The following is a 21,140-nucleotide window of genomic DNA, read 5'->3' on the forward strand; positions in this document are numbered from 1 at the left end:
TGACCACGATCGATCAATGCCTCGATAGATCCAGATAAGATTCATTATTTGATTATTTAACCATTTTTCTCTCTTCGTTTGTGTGCACAGAGGGAATTTTCTGTTGGAATTTATCCCGAAAATCATGCTAATCGTGGGACAATAATATAGATATGGCACTAACAGATTAATATTTACTGTACGTTTTAATAAAATTAATCGAACGTATATTGTGATAAATGTAAATGAGAGAGACTCTTATAAAAATTCTTCCATTACCATATTGTTCCACGATTACCATGACTTTCAAGGTAAATTCTCTCTGGTTGCAATCTTTCATTTATAATCTAAGCGAAAGTAAATACAAGTCTAATAGCAAAATTCTTTCGATATTATCCCATTCGTTTGACAAATTTAATAACACGCGAAATATACATATTTGCGGGAAATTAATAAGAATGCGAACGCTTATATTTACTTTAGCGAAAATATAACGCAAAGTTGTTCCACCGATTCATCGTCGTCGAGTATTCCGCAGACGCACAACGCGATAACGTAAATGCACGAACGACGAATCGTCCTATATATACATGGAGTAATAGATACGAGGGTATCTTAAATTATCCTGCCAATACAATCGTTTGTAAAAGTGACGTCACGCTTATTAAATTGAGTATACGTACATGGAATGAGGAACGGATCGCGCCAATTTGGCGGAGCAACTAATTTCTCTATTTATTTTCCTCTTGATTCTCTACGAAGAGAATGTTTTTACACCGCTCCGTTGAATTCTCTCCGCCGAACCTTCGACGAAACACACTGTGCGCGATACCGATGTAGCTGTTGGAGAAATATCGTTCCCCCGTACATATCCTCGATAGCGAAGAATGTGTCAGGTGGCGGCGTAGCAAAATTAATGTAGCCGAAGCAGAAAATTCCTCCGTGGTACAGAAGATACGAAGCCGGCAAAAGCCCAGCCTCGAGCGTCCAAATATAGAAGGAACCGCGCGCGCGTTTTCTCTCTCTCGGAAAGGTCGCTTCTGGCCAAAAGTCGATCTAATTCGAGGTGGGCGCTCCCTCGATTTACAATATTATAGGCGCTATAGGCGTTCAAGGATGCGCGAGGAGCCAAGACCGTGGATAAAGGAAACCGGGCAAAAATAGGATAAACGATGGCGCGAAGGGGCGAATGGGGGAAGGATCGAAAAGTGCACACACAGGATCGGACGCATACTCCGTCATAAAAAGATGTGTGGTCGCTCCCGCCGCGAAAACAACGGAGCCGATAACATTCCTACGATGCGATGCTCCCTCCCATTTCTTCTCTGGCTCCTCTCGTGTCACATCTCTCCCCTTTCTCTTCTCGTTCTTTCTCGTCCTTTCGCCGCGAGACCAAGAGTCGAAAACATCGTACAAAACGTCCGTGCTCTCGATATCGCTAGTCGTTATCCCGTGAGTATATTTGCCAAAAGAGAGTTGATAGAAAGTCGAATAGCGAATTAACATCTCGGGAGTGTCACGTTTTATATTAGCCCTTTGGCGGATAGAGAAGAGGAGGAATAAATAAAATATACGCGTTGAATTTATATATACATTCATTCTTGGATATATATTTTTTTTTTTTGTTTGTGCATTTTCCATTACCCGGCTTTCTTTCTTTCCATTTACATTTCCGCGTCGGGTGACTGAAAGCTGAGAGAGCGAAGGGGCGGGAAAGGGGACGATGATGAAGAAAGCAAATGAAAAAACCGGGAATCCCGTGCGATGTAAAACTCGGCCATTTCCTACTCCGGAATCCGGACAACGGCTGTATTTGACGTTCGATAATCATTGTTTACAATTCGTACATAATTGAAAGCGCAGCGGGAATTATTTAAACGAGAATTCATTCAAACCTATCGATAAATTCTCTCTGCTTCTCTTTTTCATTGTACGTTCGTATCGGTGCTCTCTCGATTTTCCAGTGAAAATATTCCTCGTCGTTTCTTTGAATAAGAATTGCTCGTTTATATATGCATGCATGTAAATGTATGCATATACATGTATAAATAAGTAATCCTTAGCCCTCTGGGAACCGGGAAATATATAGACCCCTAGACTCGCCTAGTCTAGTCTAACCGACTTAATGGAAAGTGCGTTTATTGACGACGCGAGGAGAGCCATCGAGAGATGAAGTACGGAAAAGAGACGGAGAGCCGACGCGAGGGAAAATCCAAGAATGGAAGGGCCAGGAAGAGTTGATGTAATTAAGGCGTGTCAGCTCGAATATTAAGCGGCGTGCCTCTTTAGGGTGAGCGGAGACGGAAGTATTGTATTATAAGTGTCTCGTGACATTATTTAATGATATCCGTTCCCTTCAAGGAAGTACAAACAACAACTAATAATAATCATCGTCGCGTTTACATAAAATCCAAAATTCTATTCTACACTGAAAACAATGATTAAATTAACAAATGTTTATTTCAATACCTGCTTGATAAATCATTTATTTGAAACAAATACATATATATTTTTCACATCCAATCAATATTATATTAGTTTCAAATCAATTATTTGTTGTTAAGCAGCAGCACTGAAATCAATATTCATTCGAATTGAATACATTTTTTATTTCAGCGTACAAAAGAGACGATGTTTAATCGCGAGTGCATCGACATCGAGAGCAATATCTCGCGTGAATCGGATTATAAATATATCTTTTCGATCACATATCTGCATGGTTTATACACGCAACGCACATTTTCCAACTTGCCCAGCAGACGGCGAGACCTGAACAAAATTAGACTTGCCGTCTCCGCGATGCTGTGTCACGAAGGCCGTTGCGGAAACTTCGATCGCGATTCCGAAGAGACGACGATTTCCGGCATTCGTAAGAAAGGGCGAAGAGATTCTCGACGGCCTTTCGCGCACCCGAGGAGAGAATGTTCCCGTGTACGATAAAATATTTATATATAGAGAGATAGAGTATTAATTATTCATATATTTAAATATATGATTCATTTAATTATTATTATTACAAAATTAATTTTTAAAATATTTATTGATTATTAATTATTTATATATATACATATATATCATATTTATTTTTTAATCAATATATAATTTAAATGTCTATTAAATTTAATAATTATTTAAATTATATATTGATTAAAAAATAAATGAATTAGATAAATATGATAAATTAGTGAATGAGGAAGGAAATATCATATTTATTTGTTAATCAATATATAATTTAAATGTCTCGACAGCCTTTCGCGCACCCGAGGAGAGAATGCACGATGCTTCGCAACGCGGGCTAAAAAAATGCACGTTAAGTTAATTATGCATTTCTCGCGAATTCATCGACGGCGAGAGGAGGAGGAGGAGGAGGAAAAGTGCGAAGCAAAACGTCGTTATTTTTCGACCCATCCTTACGGGAGGAATCGCCGTGCTTGGTCGCACAATAGTCAGCGGCAGGAGGTCGGTTCGTGCGGCGCCAACCGAATGACTTCCGGCTTTTGATGAAATGTAACGAGCCGCAAGTACGGAGAGCGAACCGATGAGCGTCGCGTTACGGTTATCTGCCTATTTATAAAGCTGCGCCGTCGCCCGGAAATATATTTTTCCTCCCATTATTTTCACACCCGTTCGCTTTAATATCGCGATCAAAACATTATATACTGGTTAATTATGAAAGACGAGAGAGTGCGTGTTGTTCTTTCTCCGCGTAAATAACTGACAGATCGCTTTATCAATAAACTGTGCATGTATACGCTCGCTAAATTGATCGATGATACCCCACATGTAAACGTTTCACCAATTTTTTCTTTCGAGACAAATATCATCTCTCTCTCTCTCTCTTTCTTAGAGGCGCACACGAACGAAACCTTGGCCGAATTATCGATCGTGGAACCACGTGTCTATGTATAAAGACGTCATAGAGAACCATTTCCGTCATCTTCCGCCGATATGGACCCGGTGCTTCTTTCTCGGCCTCTCTAGTCGTTCCCCCGACGCGAGTTACACGAAAGCTTGAAAATTTTACGACCCACACATTCGATGTCCGATCCTTTAAGCACGGCTTTTACCGTCCGTATGAAATATACGATTTGAATTTATGTTTCCTCCTCTGTTGACCGTCGTCATTCGGTATCGCTCATTCCTGCACATAACTGCACGGTCGCTTGCCTCTTTTGCCTCGTCAATCTCCGCAGCCGGTTTAGCAGCCGAGGACTTTTGCAACAAAGTGCCGATTGCGCAAAAGACGGACAAGTTTTACGCCGTGGAAGAAACGATGCGGGAAAAGGATAGCCGCCGGGCGAATAAAAATTCTCTTATACGATCCGTTTCGTTCGTCTCCGAAATGGAGAAAAGTCTCCATCCGTATATATCGGATATTTCGTTCCGTTAATTTCATCGTAATTTGGAACTCGATCCAAATTCAATTATCTCGTACGTTTCTCTATTAGTCCTCTTTATACGAGGGGACGATTCGAACCAGTTTCATATCAAGCAGTTTGATTTCGTTTCGTCGATCGATTTTTCTTGCGTCCAATTTTATATATCGTACCGGTCATCTCTTTTTGTATACGTCTGTGTGTGTGTGTGTGTGTGCGTGTGCGCGGGGGGGGGGGGGCAGACACCCCCCTTTTTTTTTTTTTTTTTTACAACTGGTATCCGTACCGACTCGCTTGGCTCGCAGCCGGTTTTGCCGAGAACACAATGTAGCACTGCCACATGCCATATGATTCCGCTTTGACGTTTATAATCTCCACGGCTCGTCGCCTCAGACCACTCGTCGTTTACATTGTCTAATTTACGCGTAATTTTCCAGTTCGACGTACCATGTACATACATAGGAATGACCGCGAGGATGATCGAAGGGGGAAACCACCCCGTTTTCGCTCGGACACCTTACGTTGCATCAACCCTTATATATACTTCATACCTTCGCCGCAATTACCGTGCTTGCAAATTCAATTTAGCTGTACAATTTACTTAGCCGCGGAAACGAGCAGGGCGAAGACAATACGGTCTTCTCTCTCCGGGTCTCGAGATACCCTGTCTCGCTCAAGTATTTACTCGTCCCACGCAAAGTGGCAGAGGGAGAGAGACTCTATTGCGCGAGACTCGAGAGCATCTCGTTACATGTCTGAGTTGGCCGGCTTTTATCGGGAATACAAAGTAGCAATCAATCGGAGTCGAGAATTGCCGGCGCGCCACGACTATATCGTCGAGTACCATCGAGTTGAGATTGAGCTGAGGAATGCCATGAGGTAGCATCTCGTTCGCGCGCGCACGCATAGAGAGAGAGAGAGAGAGAGAGAGAGAGAGAGAGAGGACACATACGCTCACGCACAAAATCCGACAGTCCGGTCGGTGCGTAAAGGGTGTGGAAGCGCTCTTCGGCCTTTAGGTGAATGGCTAGCAACCTTGAGAAGAGTGTTCGGAATGCACCGTTCGCTGCAACTTTTTAAGTAGGCTGCACCCAGGAGCGACGTTGAGAAGATTCCTCGACTGCGAAGGTACCCTTTTTATCGCGCGCGCACACACACACAGTAAAAAAAATGGTGTTAAATTTAACACATTTCACATGTCTCAATTTATCCACTCTAATTTTAATGTTAATTTAACAGAAAACAATTATGTAATTAAATAACACACGTAATATGTGAAAAAATAACACAAAAAAATATAATATAAGTAAAAATTCGTACATTTTCATTTAATTGTGTTGTTTTAACACTTAAAAATAGTGAATATTAACTCAACAGACAAATGTCAAAATAACATAACGACAATATGTTATATTAACATAAGAGTATGTTAAAATTTTAACACAAAAATTTCTACACAAGATAATTTCAACAGAAATACGAAATGTTTTTTACCGTGCACATATATATATATATGTGTGTGTGTGTGTGTGTGTGTGTGTGTGTGTGCGCGCGCGCGCGTGTGTGCGTGTGTGTGTGTGTGTGTGTGCCACCTTGCGATTTCGTCGGTCGAGAGACGCGCCTCTTCGCGCGTATATACGATTCCGCAACTCTTTCCCGGAGTTTCAGCGAAATATGATCGATATACGGTTTTCGCTGATTCGCGCACTCGGTTCGCGAAAGCGCGGCATCCGAATGTCGGACGGGAAAAAATGTATATTCGGGCGTATTATTAATAGTCGTCGAATAGCGCCTTTGGCTGCTACGACGCTCAAATTTCTCGGTAATATTGAAGAGCCATGTATCGTTTTGCTTACATAATTAATCGTACGGTTCAATGTTCTCGCGAAATGAAACACAAGGAACAAAGGAATCTACGGGTCGCGAAATACCTTCTCGGACCGCGAATGAGCACGCAATTAACATCGTCGATGTATGTATATATCGTCGTCAACGTCGTCCTTATTTGCGCACTTGTGTCGCATTTAACCACCTCTGTCTTGTAAAACAGCTTGTGCATTCGCCGCAACTCGAAGTAACCATTACGGCACAATTATTCATAATTGATAGCCGACCGCGATAGCGAGCTATATACGTTTGTTGCTTTTTTTTCCTTTCACTAAGGTGACTTTACATATGCACGCGAAGTCTAATTAAGGGCAAGGAAGGAAGATAACGCACGTGGTAGGAACCTCCTTGTGCAAAGCCGCATATAATTGTTTTCTTCGTCATGCTCTTGGCATAATTTTAAAAAGACTCGCGAATGAAATAATTGTCTTTCGTCTGGTACGACTCGATGAGCTCGGAAGAAGGATGCGAGGTTGGCTCGAGGGGATATTCGCGGCGATTCAGCGTAGTCGTTTCGCCACGATGCTCCCTGCGACCAGGGACGAGACGCGTCTACGCGTCGTTGTTTATATACGCAGTCTACGACGTAGATTGTAGATAGTACGCTCGGGCGTACGCGTACACCGCAACGCTCGCGCGCATTCGTTTATGAATGAAGCGTTCGCATCGCATCTCGCGTCGCGTCGAGTGCGTCGTCTCGCTTCGCCTCGCTCCGCTCCGTCTTGCTTGGCCGACGTCGACTCGACCGCGTTGCTGATTAGTCCCGACGCGGCGCAACGGGACGCTACACCTTCGCTCTGCGACCGAATAATTATCGCAATTCGCCTTAATTAATCATGATTCGACCGGTCGCGCTTCTCGACTCCGAAATGCATCGGAAGTTACTAGACAGATATATAGGTATATATATTGTTATGTCCGTGTCCCGCCCGTTTGACGATACATCCCTGTATTATACGATCGTCAGGATTTTCTATTAGGATCTTCTATCAGGGTCTTCTATCAGGGTCTTCTATCAGGATCTTCTATCGTCGCTAAGAAGCTGTTTATGTCTATCGATGCGTTTTGTTCTGGTCTAGCTGTCGTGCGGTGAGGACGTATCCTCTGACAGCTGATCGGCGGATATATTTGCATTAGGATTAATGCACGTAATATTATATTGTATCGCTACGGTTTATTGGCTTCTAATATTAAAGTTTATTGCTTTACTATGCGAGTGTATTCATTTCCGGCGTGTGAGCGTTTGAGTGCGCGCGACATTTCTTCGAGATAAAAGAAGGGTGGTCGCGGACGTAACAATACAGGGTTTGTCCGGAAAGTAATGCGTCGCATTTTTTTGTGACGCGACTATACATCGCAGAGCGATGGGACCGGTTGGGGAGGAAGGGGGGTACCCTTAGCTTTCCAACGGTAGGTCGCTCAATTGTTTCCATGCGCTTGGAGGGTTAGGACGGCTTATTCTGTGAACCTCTGCTTAGTGGTCGCGTCGAACTTGTGATGGAGAGAACGATAGAGCAACGCTATGCGATAAAGTTTTGCGTGAAGCTGGACAAGACGCCGCTGGAAACTTTTGAAATGCTCAAGAAAGTTTTCGGGGACGATTGCCTTTCCAAATCGCAGTCAAACAGATGGCACAAGATGTTTAGAGAAGGTCGGAAGGAGGTCGCCGACGAGGCCCGCGCAGGACGCCCGTCAACATCGCGAACGGACGACAATGTGACTCGTGTGCGCCAATTATTGAATTCAGACCGTCGAATGAATGTTCGCTTAATGTCGGAATTATTGAACTTGCCGAAAACGATTGTTCACGAGATTGTATCGGAAGACTTGGCCATGCGGAAGATTTGCGCAAAACTTGTGCCCAGAGTGTTGACCGATGCGCAAAAGCAACACCGAGTGGAAGTTTGTGAAGAACTCAAGCAACTCTGTGCAGATAATCCCAATTTCTTTTTTTTATTTCCTCGGCTGAAAAGGGAGCTCAAAGGACAACAGCTCGAGTCGGTTGACAACGTACAAGCTACTTCGACGGCCTCCCTGAACAGCATCCCAGTCAAGGAGTTCCAGAAATCTTATGACGCATGGAAATCGCGTTGGCAAAAATGTATTGACGCAGAAGGGTCATACTTCGAACAATTTTAAGTTGTTTTACCTATGCGATCAATAAATTCTTTTTTAAAAAAATGCGACGCATTACTTTCCGGACAAACCCTGTATATATATAGATCCGTTCGATCGACTGTTTAAATTAGAGCTCACGATTCATCGATCAATATATGGTTTCAATTAACCGATTAATCGCTGAAACTGCAACGATCGACGCAGAAAGGAAAGAAATGTCAAATCTTATTCAAATTGACGCGTTCATTGTTTCATACATATAGATACACAATAATCTTTAAATTCTAGGAGAAACATTTTGAAAAATAAAAGAAATATATTAATTCACCGGAATTTTAATTACATTTGTTTTTAATCGGTTTTCGAGACCTAGTTTAAATCGATTCAGAGTACTTTTCCGCTGCAGGAGAGGAATTTATAATAATAGTATAAATTAACAATCTTTAAAATTTCTTCGTTCAATTGTGACTTGAAAAAATATGCAAATAGGATTATTATCGCGTTTCTTGCCGATTTTTAATGATGTTTACGTAGTGCGAGGCTAGAGTAAAAAATTGCTTATAATATACATATAGCTTACAATATTTATGAAATGGCTAAAATTATTATTGAAAAAGCAAAAGTGCATGACGTTTTAATTATTCTACAATTTAAAATTTAAATAAAATCAATACAAAAAAAAACCTGGAATATAATTTGTATAAAATGAAAAGAAAAAGAGATACGTCTAATAACCATAATGATGATTATTCAAGATATATATATATATATATGTGTATGTATACGAGTAAACTTATTTTGCATATTGTATATCCTCTTCTCGTTTTTTTCTTTATACATATGTACGTATATATATATTTTTTATAGTATGTACTTATATCATAATGAATGAATATTATTCTCTGATTATACATTATTATACAATAACCGTAATCAAATGTTTGTTAGACTATGAGATGCGATAAAGAGAATAATAATTTTGATATATAGAACTTGATATAAAAGAATATCTAACAAACAGGTTATTATGTCGCGTAATGCAATTATTTTACATGAGATTCAGGACATCAACATATGATTTTGCAAAATATTGATAACGTTACGTTTATTAGGAAAAATATCCAAGACTTGACAGCGAAAAATTGAACATAATAGAACGATATTAAACAAGACTTGACGATACTTTGTCAAGCGTGACATGACACTTGTTTAAAACATACACTGACGAATGTGACAAATGTTTATTGGCGATAATAATGTCGCGACAACACCTGTCGACGTTTTGCATTTGAACGCGTTTGAACATAATTGTTGATCTTGCCAACACATGTTGCCAAAGAATGCACGTTACGACAGATCAGCGATGGTCTTACAAGTTTTCTGCAACATTGACAGACTGCGAGAGAGAATCTCATTATAACATTCGCACAATTTATGTATATTCTCGGTATACTATAAAGTGATTTGTGATTCAATTTTGCTCATCGCCGCTCCTAGTTTCATCGCAAGCATTTGCACACGACGCTATTCTTAGCACACGGGTATGTAACATACTCTTGCGAATAAACTGATGACGCGAACGTGCTACATTAAAGGAAAAAAAGCAAATCGATCGCGAGGCACGTGATTGTTAGCGAAAATGAAAGAGAGAAAGAGAGAGGTCCCTTATCGCCAAGATTATTTCGAAGAGAGTTGCGAAAACTTAAGCGCGGCTTATCCCTCAATGATAAAGAAGCAATCCTGGATCTTAATAAAGCAATCCCAGTCTTAATAAAGCAGTCCCACCACGCTCGCTCGCGCGAATAATGGTCTCTTCTCCCATTTGTTTTAACAGAGCGGCAGTGCAGCTGGTGGGTATTTTTAGCGTTTCTGTTGAAACGTTGAAATTGAGCGCGTCGTCTCGACAATCTTCGGTTCTTTCGACGACAATGCGACGATTAACGAAGACGAGGGACCGCGCGGTTTTGACGCACCGCGCGTTGACGGCGATCGCGTGCCAAACGCGCGGCTCGGATCCGCCTCCCGGGAGAATCCGCGCATCATCAATTTCTCAATCTCGATCTTTAAACGCCGCACTGATAAATCGACGCGGGATGATCAATCAAGTCTCCCAGAGATATAATCATGACCGTCTGGAATTTTTCTGCTCCGAAAACAAATCTGCGCTTTAAAGAGAAGGAGCTGTTAAAAGTTTTACGAAATGGTAGGTGTCTGGAGAATCGTGGAGGAGAATTTATATATCGTCGCCTTCGGCGTGGAAAACAAACATTTTGTAAATGTATAAATACGTGCGAAGAGAATTGTCTCTTAGAATTTATCTTGAAAATCATGGTATTATCGTGAAACAATATGGAATATTGGAAGATTTTTTTATAAGAGTTTCTCTATAATTAATATTTACCACGATAAACAATATTAATATCTACCGCAATCAGATATAAAATATGTTCGATTCATTTTACATATTAATATTTCTTATCGATTGCCACGATTTTCACTGAAAATTCTCTCCGTGTATAATAAATTATAAATAAATATAATCATCGACGAAGAAATGTGTGCATATATAGACTCGGGTTATTTGTATTGAAAAAAATGTTTAGCTAGCTAAAAAGGGAATTAAATTTCAAATTAAAAGAGATGATGTTGGTCGTATATTAAATATTGAGAGAAATTCTTTGAAAGTTCATGTCTGACGCAAATACACCATTTCGCAAATAAATATGTAAATAAAAAATGAGAGCGACTATATGTACACAGAATATATAAGCGATTGAATTTGATCGAAAAATAAGAGATGGAATGCACGCGGTGCGTTTACATTTACTTGGGTTTATACGTACATTTGTAATATACGTAATGTGCATGTATCTGCGTTGCGTTATTAACTCCGGTCACGGTATGATTTCACTCCTTCTCTGTTGCAGTGTGCCAAAGTATAGACATAAGAAATAACGTGAATCAATTCTCGAAATTGGAAGGCTGCCGGGTGGTCGAGGGCTTCGTACAAATTCTCTTGATCGACCGAGCGGATTCGTCGTCCTATACCAATCTCACCTTCCCCGATCTGGTCGAGATCACAGGATACCTTATTTTATACAGGTACCTTATTTTATGCAGCTTTTTTTATACAAGTACAAGTATTTAGCAAGGATTGTCTGGCCACGCCCGAGTTGAAAGCGGTTCGTGAGCGGTTCTTTCATCCGCTTAACTTGATTTCATCCCTTATTCTCTTGCACACTCTCGTGTTTTCAGAGTAAGCGGATTGAGAAGCGTCGGCCGCCTGTTCCCCAACCTTGCGGTCATTCGCGGCCATTCTCTCTTCATTAACTATGCCCTCGTGGCATTCGAGATGAATAACCTTCAGGAGATCGATCTTCATTCGCTGACCAACATCCAACGCGGATCCGTGCGATTCGAGAAGAATCCGACGCTCTGCTACGTCGATACCATCGACTGGGACATCATCGCCAAAGCTGGCAAAGGGGAACACGTCATATCGGTAAGCGTCATCGTCCTCCTTCCTTTTTTTATATACTCATGACGTAACTTCTGAACTGGAACGGATTATTTTATATAGGAGGAAAAGTTCGACGACTTGAATAAATCGATTTAAAACCGGGAATGGCTTCTCTATTTTCGCTCAACCGCGTATCCGATTTTATTCTGTACTTTGCGCTATGTATATAGGAGGTATATGCGAACGAATGTCGACGTATCTAGTCGAGATGCATATATATCTCGTCTTTTAGATTTATTTCAAAGGGATTACATATTTTTCCGCCGCGATATTTCGATTCCGGACGAGAGTAGATTTAGTATCGCTTTTACGCGCGCGATTCGTCACGCTTCGCGGCGCGAAGCGACGCGCCGCGATCTCTCTTGTCGGTGAATTGTTGAGGAACAAGAAATCCGAGAGGAAGTGGATGAGAATTGCTTCATTCACCTTACAACGCTCTGTGGAAGCGCGCGCGTTATTAACGAAGTCACAAGCGATATGAGCATACAGGATATCTCGTGTAAAGATAGGATACTGTCTTTTCGAGATATCTCATTTTTTAAATTTCATTTTCCAATACAGTGCACTTGCTGTTTGCGTAAATTATTCTGAGTGCAAAAATTTTAGTAATTAAGTCTGGTATTTACATATTTATAAAATGAAACACTTTTATCACTTTTAATGAAGACTTTTATAATGAAGAAGTTTCAACCGAGTCTGTATAAAGTGAATTCCCTTAGGGAAGTACGGTTTCTGGCTCTCATGTAAATAAAAATAGTTGCAGTTTCTTTATTCCATCTTATTTCTTGCATATTTCGTGTTCAACTACCATGGAGTATTCTATAAAGAATATTTCGATCTTTGAGAAGTACAAGAAGGAAAAATGTGAAATATCTCGACAATACATTTCTGAAAGCAATATATTGCTTGAAAACTTCGACAAAGGAAAAAGAGACTTTTTTTCCGCAAAGAAAACACGATAATACTCCATCTACATCGAACACTCTGTATATCTTCCGAAGCGATTAAATCGTACTGTGCTGTAATAAAGCCATGCAATTGGATATTAGGTGAATAGCATAATTTGATAAGAGCTTCCGATAAGAATGCCATTGTTTCCGCGTTCAAGTAATATTCATCAAGAGACACGGTAGTGTCTCGCGCCAAGTCAAAAAACGACACTTTGCACAGCGAGGCACACCGTGTATTATAACGCGAGTCTGACATCTGAGAACATCATATATTTCAATTATGCTGTAATAAAGCCATGCAATTGGATATTATGTGAATAGCATAATTTGATAAGAGCTTTCGATAAGAATGCCATTGTTTCCGCGTTCAAGTAATATTCATCAAGAGACACGGTAGTGTCTCGCGCCAAGTCAAAAAACGACACTTTGCACAGCGAGGCACACCGTGTATTATAACGCGAGTCTGACATCTGAGAACATCATATATTTCAATTATGCAATAACGGCTGAAGCGATCGAGTTCTTATTATGCTCAATCGATAGATTAGGTTTGAATTATAAAAGAAAGTGCCTTTATTTTTTCTCTATGTGCTTTATTAACGGAGATATTATAATCTAAACTTTGTTTTTCTTAAAAATTGTTATAAATTTTGGTCGTCGTCGTCGACCTTCTCAATGCGCATGTATTTGAAAATGTCCATTTCGAGCATTCATTGCAAGATAGCGTTAATGTCGCTCCATGAATGATGTTTTGACACATTGATTGACATAGGTTCAGTTTAACCTACATACATAAATTGAATCTTTTGATTTGAATAAGATAGCAGTGCAATAAATAATTATAATAGAATATGAAATATGTAATATGCAATATTACATATTTCTTTTAAATTTAAATTTTGCAATATTATGCTACATACATATGATATGCGATAACACATATGTGATTTTCTTTTATAACCTTTTCTGTCACATTACCATCCCGTTATTTTTTTATTCATTCAATCATTCATTCAGATGTATGTAATTATTGCTATAAAATAAGAAAGTGAATATAAATTAATAATTTATAATTAATAAAATGTAAATATTAATGTAATAAAAATTTGATAATTTATAGCATTATTATGAAGTACTCAGAGTTATCAAAAATGTATATATTATAATTTTTTTCTTTACATTTTATTTATTATATAATATTAGCTTTTGTTTGCTTATTTTTTAGCAATAATTATATATTTATGAAGAAATAGTAGGAAATGGTAGCGGTAAAAGATGTTGGTATGAAAGAAAATCAAATATGTGTTATCGCATATCATAGGAGGATCTAACATTTGGGTCGAAGTTGATGATGCACTAGTTAAAAAAAAACAGTGGCCTAGAGGTGCTAAAAATATTTATATAATATTTTTACAAAAGATGGCTAATAAATAATATATATAGCATATGAAATAATGACGAGGGTGATGGCGGATTCTTTGCTTTCTTATTTTAAATTATAAAAAATATATATACTACAAAAAGGAATGATATCCATAAAAAAATACCTTTTTTTAAAAAAAAGGTAAAAAAAGGGCGCCAAGTTTACGCGTCATGTGTTAAAGTGTTTTATAAAAAATATAAAACTTTTATGTTGTAAAATTAATATTTCTAAAAAAAAAAATGATATCTAAAAGTTGCGCCAAATGAATAAATATTTATAAAAAAAATTGAAAATTAGAAACTTATGCAAAAATTAAAAAATTAATACAAAATAAAAAAAATTAAAAAATTTTAGTTAAAAAAACTTGGCGCTGCTCAATTTCAAAATTACTGCAATGAATCTTATCTATAATATATCTTAAAGTAACAAATAATTAATTTATGGCAATATATCTTAACGTAACAAATAAACTACTAAACAATTTATTTAATTTGAAAGTACAAAAAATATTTGTAATGTAAATATGTACGGAGTTCGTTCATTAGCATAGTGGTTAATTAGTTATTGCAATAGGTATATCTTAAAGTTAAAACAAATAAAATTATTCTATATAAACATTACTTTAATAACAAATAATTAATTTACTTAAAAATTACATTATCATAATAACTGAAATATTAATGAACAATAAACTGAAACATAAATGTACATACAGAGTACGTTAATATTATTAGCACATTGTTTAATTTAGCAGCGCCAAGTTTTTTTAACTAAAATGTTTTAATTTTTTTTATTTTGTATTTCATTTACCTTGAAGCGATTAAGAATCCACGCGCTTTGATTTTCGATTAATCATCGTGTACGCGGCATTTCCTACAGGAAACATTATCATCGTGAAGAAACCACGGTTCGGGTCATCGAATACGAGCCATTGCATAGAGTCCTGTTTTCTCTCTACGCACCGCGAAAGAATCATTCGAGTTTTGCCTTAAAAAAAAAAATTAACGCACCGAGGAGCTTCATTACATTTTATTCTGATTTTTACATATCAGTCGAAATGGATCTCTATAGAAAGAGCTCGATTACGGAAACAGTGATGGCGCGAAGGTGATTGGTTATAGACTTCGATAATATATGCAAAGACGGGGAGGAAGAAAGGATAACATCTTTTCTTAAAGTTAAGGCTTTAGCATTTCAGGATACTTTTTGGGAGTTGATGCAAGAATTTTAAAAGTTTACAGCTTGCTTCTGTAGTGGCGCAAGGGAACGTTCTTTGCTTTTGTAACGTTATTTTGAAACTTTTCGCAATTGCGTATCAAGTATGCGAGAAATGTCGGAAATAAACGAAATCTCGAGGGAAATCATCGTGGAAATTACGTGGGAATACGCGAGTGATTGCTGTTAGTGAACTCAGCGTACTTTGTTTGTGCAGGGTAACAAGATAACGAACGGTTGTCCGGTGTGCGACAAGGGTTGCCCGCCGAGGCAGACGAAACACGACGAGACTCTGTGCTGGAATCGACAACACTGCCAACGAGGTAAATTATAATTTGCGACCGAATCATTTTATTCGCAATGTATTTTTCCATCTCTATCGAAAGAGTAATGGACTCTGCACCAAATACATAGGATTTGGTTTTCGAAATTGACTATTTTTTTCATATGTTGTAGCTTATGACTCGCTGAAAGATGTAATAGCCTCAAAGCTAAACATTCGATAGTTACTTATATTTTTTGTTCAGCAGATCATAAGTTATATAACATTTGAGCAAACCAGCTGATCTTACCAAGATTCAATTCTATATAATTTTAGTACGAGGCTTTTGAATCTGCATAAAATCCCGGCAAAATCAACTGATTTTTTCACATGTAACTCATGACTTGCTGAACAAAAAATGTAATAGGCTTGAAGCTAAATAACAGATGATTACTGATTTACAGCCAGTCAAACACAAAAAATTAAGACTTTACTAGTAACTCAGTAACTATTAGAATATTTAGCTTTGAGGCTATTATCTTTTGTTCAGCAGGACATAATCTACAACATGCAAAAAAAAACCAATTCCACCGAAAGCCAAAATCCTATATATTGATGAAGAGTTTTTTCTCTAGTCGACTTAACTTGTAATTAATATATACATGAGAGATTAGATATGTAGATATGATTTTAAAAAAATGCGAAATGGTTTATCTCTGCAGTATGCGACGAAAAGTGCGGGGACAACGCTTGCGATATCGAGACAGGAGAGTGTTGTCATCCTTCCTGTCTGGGTGGATGCACGGGACCGACGGTCGACAACTGCACCGTCTGCAAGAACGTGATAATCGCCGACAGATGCGAGAACCGTTGTCCTCCCGGCAAGTACGAATTCATGAATCGACGTTGCATCACCGAACAGGAGTGCCGGAATATGCCGAAACCACGCGAAGCTTTCGACATCGTCAAGCCGTATCCGTACAAGCCGTTCAACGGCACCTGCGTGATCGAATGTCCGGCCGGTTTCATGGAGAGCGACGAGAAAGGCGAGAGGCATCTGTCCTGCCGAAAGTGCAAGGGTCCGTGCTTGAAGGAGTGCTCCGGCGCAAACGTGGATAGCATCGCGGCGGCACAAAAGTTACGCGGATGCACGCATATCGCGGGCAGCCTCGAGATACAAATACGTGGCGGCAAGAACATCGTGAAGGAGCTCGAGGACAATCTGAGCACGATCGAGGAGATAGACGGTTATCTGAAGGTCATACGTAGCTTCCCACTGATATCCCTCAACTTTCTGAAGAATCTGCGGATGATACGCGGCAATACGCTCGAGAACAACAAGTATAGCCTCGCGGTGCTCGACAATCAGAATCTTCAGGAGCTCTGGGACTGGAGTACGCATAAGAACATTACCATCTTGTCCTCGATAGGCCCTGCAAAGGTCTTCTTTCATTTTAATCCGAAATTGTGCATGTATAAAATCGACATGTTGCGAGAAAAGGCGAAATTGGACAATTTCACCGAGCACGACGTGGCGATCAACAGCAATGGAGACAAGGTCGCGTGCAACGTCACTCAACTGCAAACCCGGGTCTCCAAGAAGACATCTAGGGGTGCTATTATTGAGTGGGAATATTTTGTGCATCACGATTACCGGTCCCTCTTGGGTTACGTTGTTTACTTCATCGAAGCGCCATATAAAAACGTGACGATGTACGATGGTCGCGATGCTTGCGGCGGCGATGGTTGGCGGGTTGAGGACGTCTCCCCCGAAAGCGCAGCACCACAGTTCGTTAACGACACGAAGCAACCGCCGTATATGGCTCACATACTCACCCTACTGAAACCGTATACTCAATACGCTTACTACGTAAAGACTTACACCATAGCTACGGAAGAATCGGGCGGCCAAACCGAAGTTACGTACTTTACGACAATGCCAGACGCGCCTAGTTCACCTAGGGTTCTGTCGATCTGGAGTAATTCCAGCAGCGAGCTGGTTATGACCTGGTTTCCGCCGCTTTACGAAAATGGAAATCTCACGTATTATCGAATCGTTGGCCGCTGGGAGCCCGATGACACGAATTTCATCGATCAGAGAAACTACTGTGACGAACGTAATTAAAAAAAGTCATTACACTTTTTTCTTTTTCTTCAGAGTAATGGTATTCTATATTAAATTCTCTAAAAAGTCAAGTATACAATGTGTCTCAAAGTTAATGTTTAATGGTAGAAGCAAGAAAAAAATATACTTTCTAACATTGGTCAAAAACATTTTATCATACATTACATTTAAAAATACATTTAAAAATATGTTTGCTTAATTTTTTATTTTAAAATTTATTTTTGTTTCTAATGCAAGCTTGACATCGTTGAGAGATTGAATATTTGATAAAGTTTTATTTTTAGTTCGCGAATGCCAAAGCAATCTCGATTAGTTCTTGTCGCGAATTGACTCTTGTGATGATACACTTTTGCTTTCACTGACGATAAAAATTTAATTAAAATAAAAAGCATTGTTAGAATAAACAGATTAGATAAACAGCGCCAACTGTTTTTCTTACACTTTAAGATCGAGTTCGCTATTGTCTTTATACTTCATATGTTTAATAAAACGTTTTTGGACTAATGTTTATACCTCTTTTTTTTTTTTAATTTCTACATGGGGCAAAGTTTAACTTGATATGTAATATTTATGAAGAAAAACAAGTACGATTATTACAATTATTATAAGCGGGTTAAACTTATTTTTCATAGCTATGTCATTGCCCGAGAAGAAACCGATGTCCGTCGTAGCGGAGGAAGAAAGGAAACGTGCCGAAGAAGAGAAGGAATTGGTGAAATCACCCGAGACTACTTCGTGCAGCTGCGCAGATCGAGAAACGACGGATCAATCGATGCGTGAAAAGGAAGTTTCTAGTTCGATCGCCTTCGAGAACGCATTGCACAATCAGGTCTATATAAAACGAATGAACACGCGTAGAAGACGCGACGTAAATAGCGAAATGTTGTTAACGGCGGAACTAAACTCAACTAAAGATGCTAAAGAGGAGAGTAACGATCAACAGGTAAGATCGACAAAAGCATTTCACTCCCAAGATCTTTGCTTAAATTCACTGTTAATTATATAAATAAATATAAAAATGAAACAAATTATATATCTATCAAATTTATATTTGGTAAAAACATTTCGGAAAGAATTTTAATCATATTTTATATCCTGCATAAACCGATTAAAAGTCAATAAAATTTTGTAGAAATATTAATGGAAAATAAATCAGCAGATAAAATAATTTATTGTTGGCTGCGTTTAATTACGTTGTACATTTTTGGGCACAAACCGAATACGTTTTTTTTTTTTTTTTGCATGTTTCAGGATAAGGCTAATACTAACGATAAAAATAAGGATAAAATGGAAAATGGCACGTTCATAGTATTCGAGCGACTGATATCGAGTACGAATCTTAGTTTCGTGATGAAGAACCTGCGGCACTTTGCGGCGTACAATATCGAGGTTCAAGCTTGCAGAGAACGAGTTGTAAATGAGACTGAATTGAAGAGTAATAATTGCTCAACAAAAAGCATGAAAACGTACCGTACATTGGCTATGGAGAGCGCGGATAATATTCCACCAAACACTTTTAAACTGAGTGTTTCTGGCGAGAATAACAGTCTTACTGTGGTTTCATTGTACTGGGACGAACCGCCTCAACCCAATGGCCTAATCGTCACGTATCAGATTGAATACAAAAGAGTAGATATAAAAAATGTGAGTAACATGTCTTTTAGTTTTATTATCAACTGAACAAAATTGCTGCAAATGCGTTTCGATATATTTTGAAAGAGAGAGGAAAGAATTTAATAAATTTGAATAAAAATTATAATTTACAAAATATTACTTTTACATATTTGAATACGCTGTTATGACACCTAAATGTAATCTCTTTTTCTGTATTATGCAGATAAAAACAACAGTGGTGTGTATCACAAGACGCGATTTCACCAACGCGGGTAATTCGTATATCTTGAAAGATCTTCCTGCTGGAAATTACTCTGTGAAAGTTCGGGCTACTAGTTTAGCTGGATACGGCGCGTACACTGAAATAAAATATTTTTATATAGAAGAACACGGCATGATGAATACATTCTGGATTTTCTTCTGGTCGATATCGAGCTTTGGTGGAATATTGAGTTTTCTGACGTTATTTTACATATTTAAAAGAAGATCGATGCGGAATGTGCCTAGTATGAAACTAATTGCGACGGTGAATCCAGAATACGTGAGCACTACTTACGTACCAGACGAGTGGGAAGTGCCCCGAAAAAAGATACAGTTATTACGTGAATTAGGAAACGGCTCTTTCGGCATGGTATACGAGGGATTGGCCAAAGATGTCGTCAAAGGTAAACCGGAAGTACGGTGCGCCGTGAAAACTGTAAACGAAAACGCAACAGACCGTGAACGGATAGAGTTCCTTAACGAAGCGTCCGTCATGAAGTAAGAGGGATTGATTGCTTCTTCAATTCTATATATTATTATTACTTTTTTTAACTCACATTATATTTTTCTCTGTTAAAGAGCTTTCAACACCCATCATGTGGTCAGATTGTTGGGTGTAGTGTCACAAGGCCAGCCTACATTGGTAGTTATGGAACTGATGGTGAACGGTGATCTAAAGACATATTTAAGGAGTCACCGACCGGATGTTTGCGAAAACTCTAAACAACCACCGACATTGAGAGATATATTGCAAATGGCAGTCGAAATTGCCGACGGCATGTCTTATCTCTCAGCGAAGAAATTTGTTCACAGAGATCTGGCTGCTCGTAATTGCATGGTAGCCGAAGATCTTACTGTGAAGATCGGTGACTTTGGCATGACGAGGGATATTTATGAAACTGATTACTATAGAAAAGGATCCAAGGGACTCTTGCCTGTTAGATGGATGGCGCCAGAAAGTTTAAAAGACGGTGTATTCACCAGTTTTTCCGACGTTTGGAGCTACGGAGTTGTTCTATGGGAAATGGTGACGTTAGCTTCGCAGCCGTATCAAGGTTTATCGAATGATCAGGTATGAATGAGTATGAATCCTCTTGAAATAAAATATTCTTTGCTTGTTAAATACATTTCTCTAAATTATTATAATGTTCTTCAGGTGCTGCGTTATGTAATTGAAGGAGGGGTTATGGAACGACCGGAAAATTGTCCCGATTCATTGTACAGTTTGATGAGACGTACCTGGAATCATAAAGCCACGAGAAGACCTACCTTCATAGACATCGAGACGTTATTATTGCAAGAAGTTATTATGGAATGCTTTGAGAATGTTAGCTTTTATCACAGCCTGGAAGGGATTGAAGCTCGAAATCAAAATAGTTCACATTCACCGCAAAATGAGTAAGAAATATT

General features: G+C 38.9%; 1 protein-coding gene across 2 annotated transcripts in view; it reads left to right on the forward strand.

Annotated features, from left to right (window-relative positions):
• The window catches only part of InR-2 (insulin-like receptor-like), a 59,474-nt gene that overhangs the window by 29,180 nt on the left and 9,154 nt on the right, over positions 1 to 21,140 (forward strand). For both annotated transcript variants that reach the window (XM_029310046.2, XM_085482643.1), the window contains exons 3-11: positions 11,288 to 11,462; positions 11,616 to 11,862; positions 15,686 to 15,791; positions 16,453 to 17,847; positions 18,488 to 18,798; positions 19,107 to 19,499; positions 19,693 to 20,228; positions 20,310 to 20,802; positions 20,887 to 21,128. In XM_029310046.2, the coding sequence (XP_029165879.2) occupies positions 11,288 to 11,462; positions 11,616 to 11,862; positions 15,686 to 15,791; positions 16,453 to 17,847; positions 18,488 to 18,798; positions 19,107 to 19,499; positions 19,693 to 20,228; positions 20,310 to 20,802; positions 20,887 to 21,128 (3,898 nt within the window). The remainder of the gene's footprint in view (positions 1 to 11,287; positions 11,463 to 11,615; positions 11,863 to 15,685; positions 15,792 to 16,452; positions 17,848 to 18,487; positions 18,799 to 19,106; positions 19,500 to 19,692; positions 20,229 to 20,309; positions 20,803 to 20,886; positions 21,129 to 21,140) is intronic.

The sequence above is a fragment of the Nylanderia fulva genome, unplaced genomic scaffold (assembly GCF_048542155.1).
Source record: "Nylanderia fulva isolate GAGA-0341 unplaced genomic scaffold, ASM4854215v1 Scaffold21, whole genome shotgun sequence".
In the NCBI taxonomy this organism is placed as follows: domain Eukaryota; kingdom Metazoa; phylum Arthropoda; class Insecta; order Hymenoptera; family Formicidae; genus Nylanderia; species Nylanderia fulva.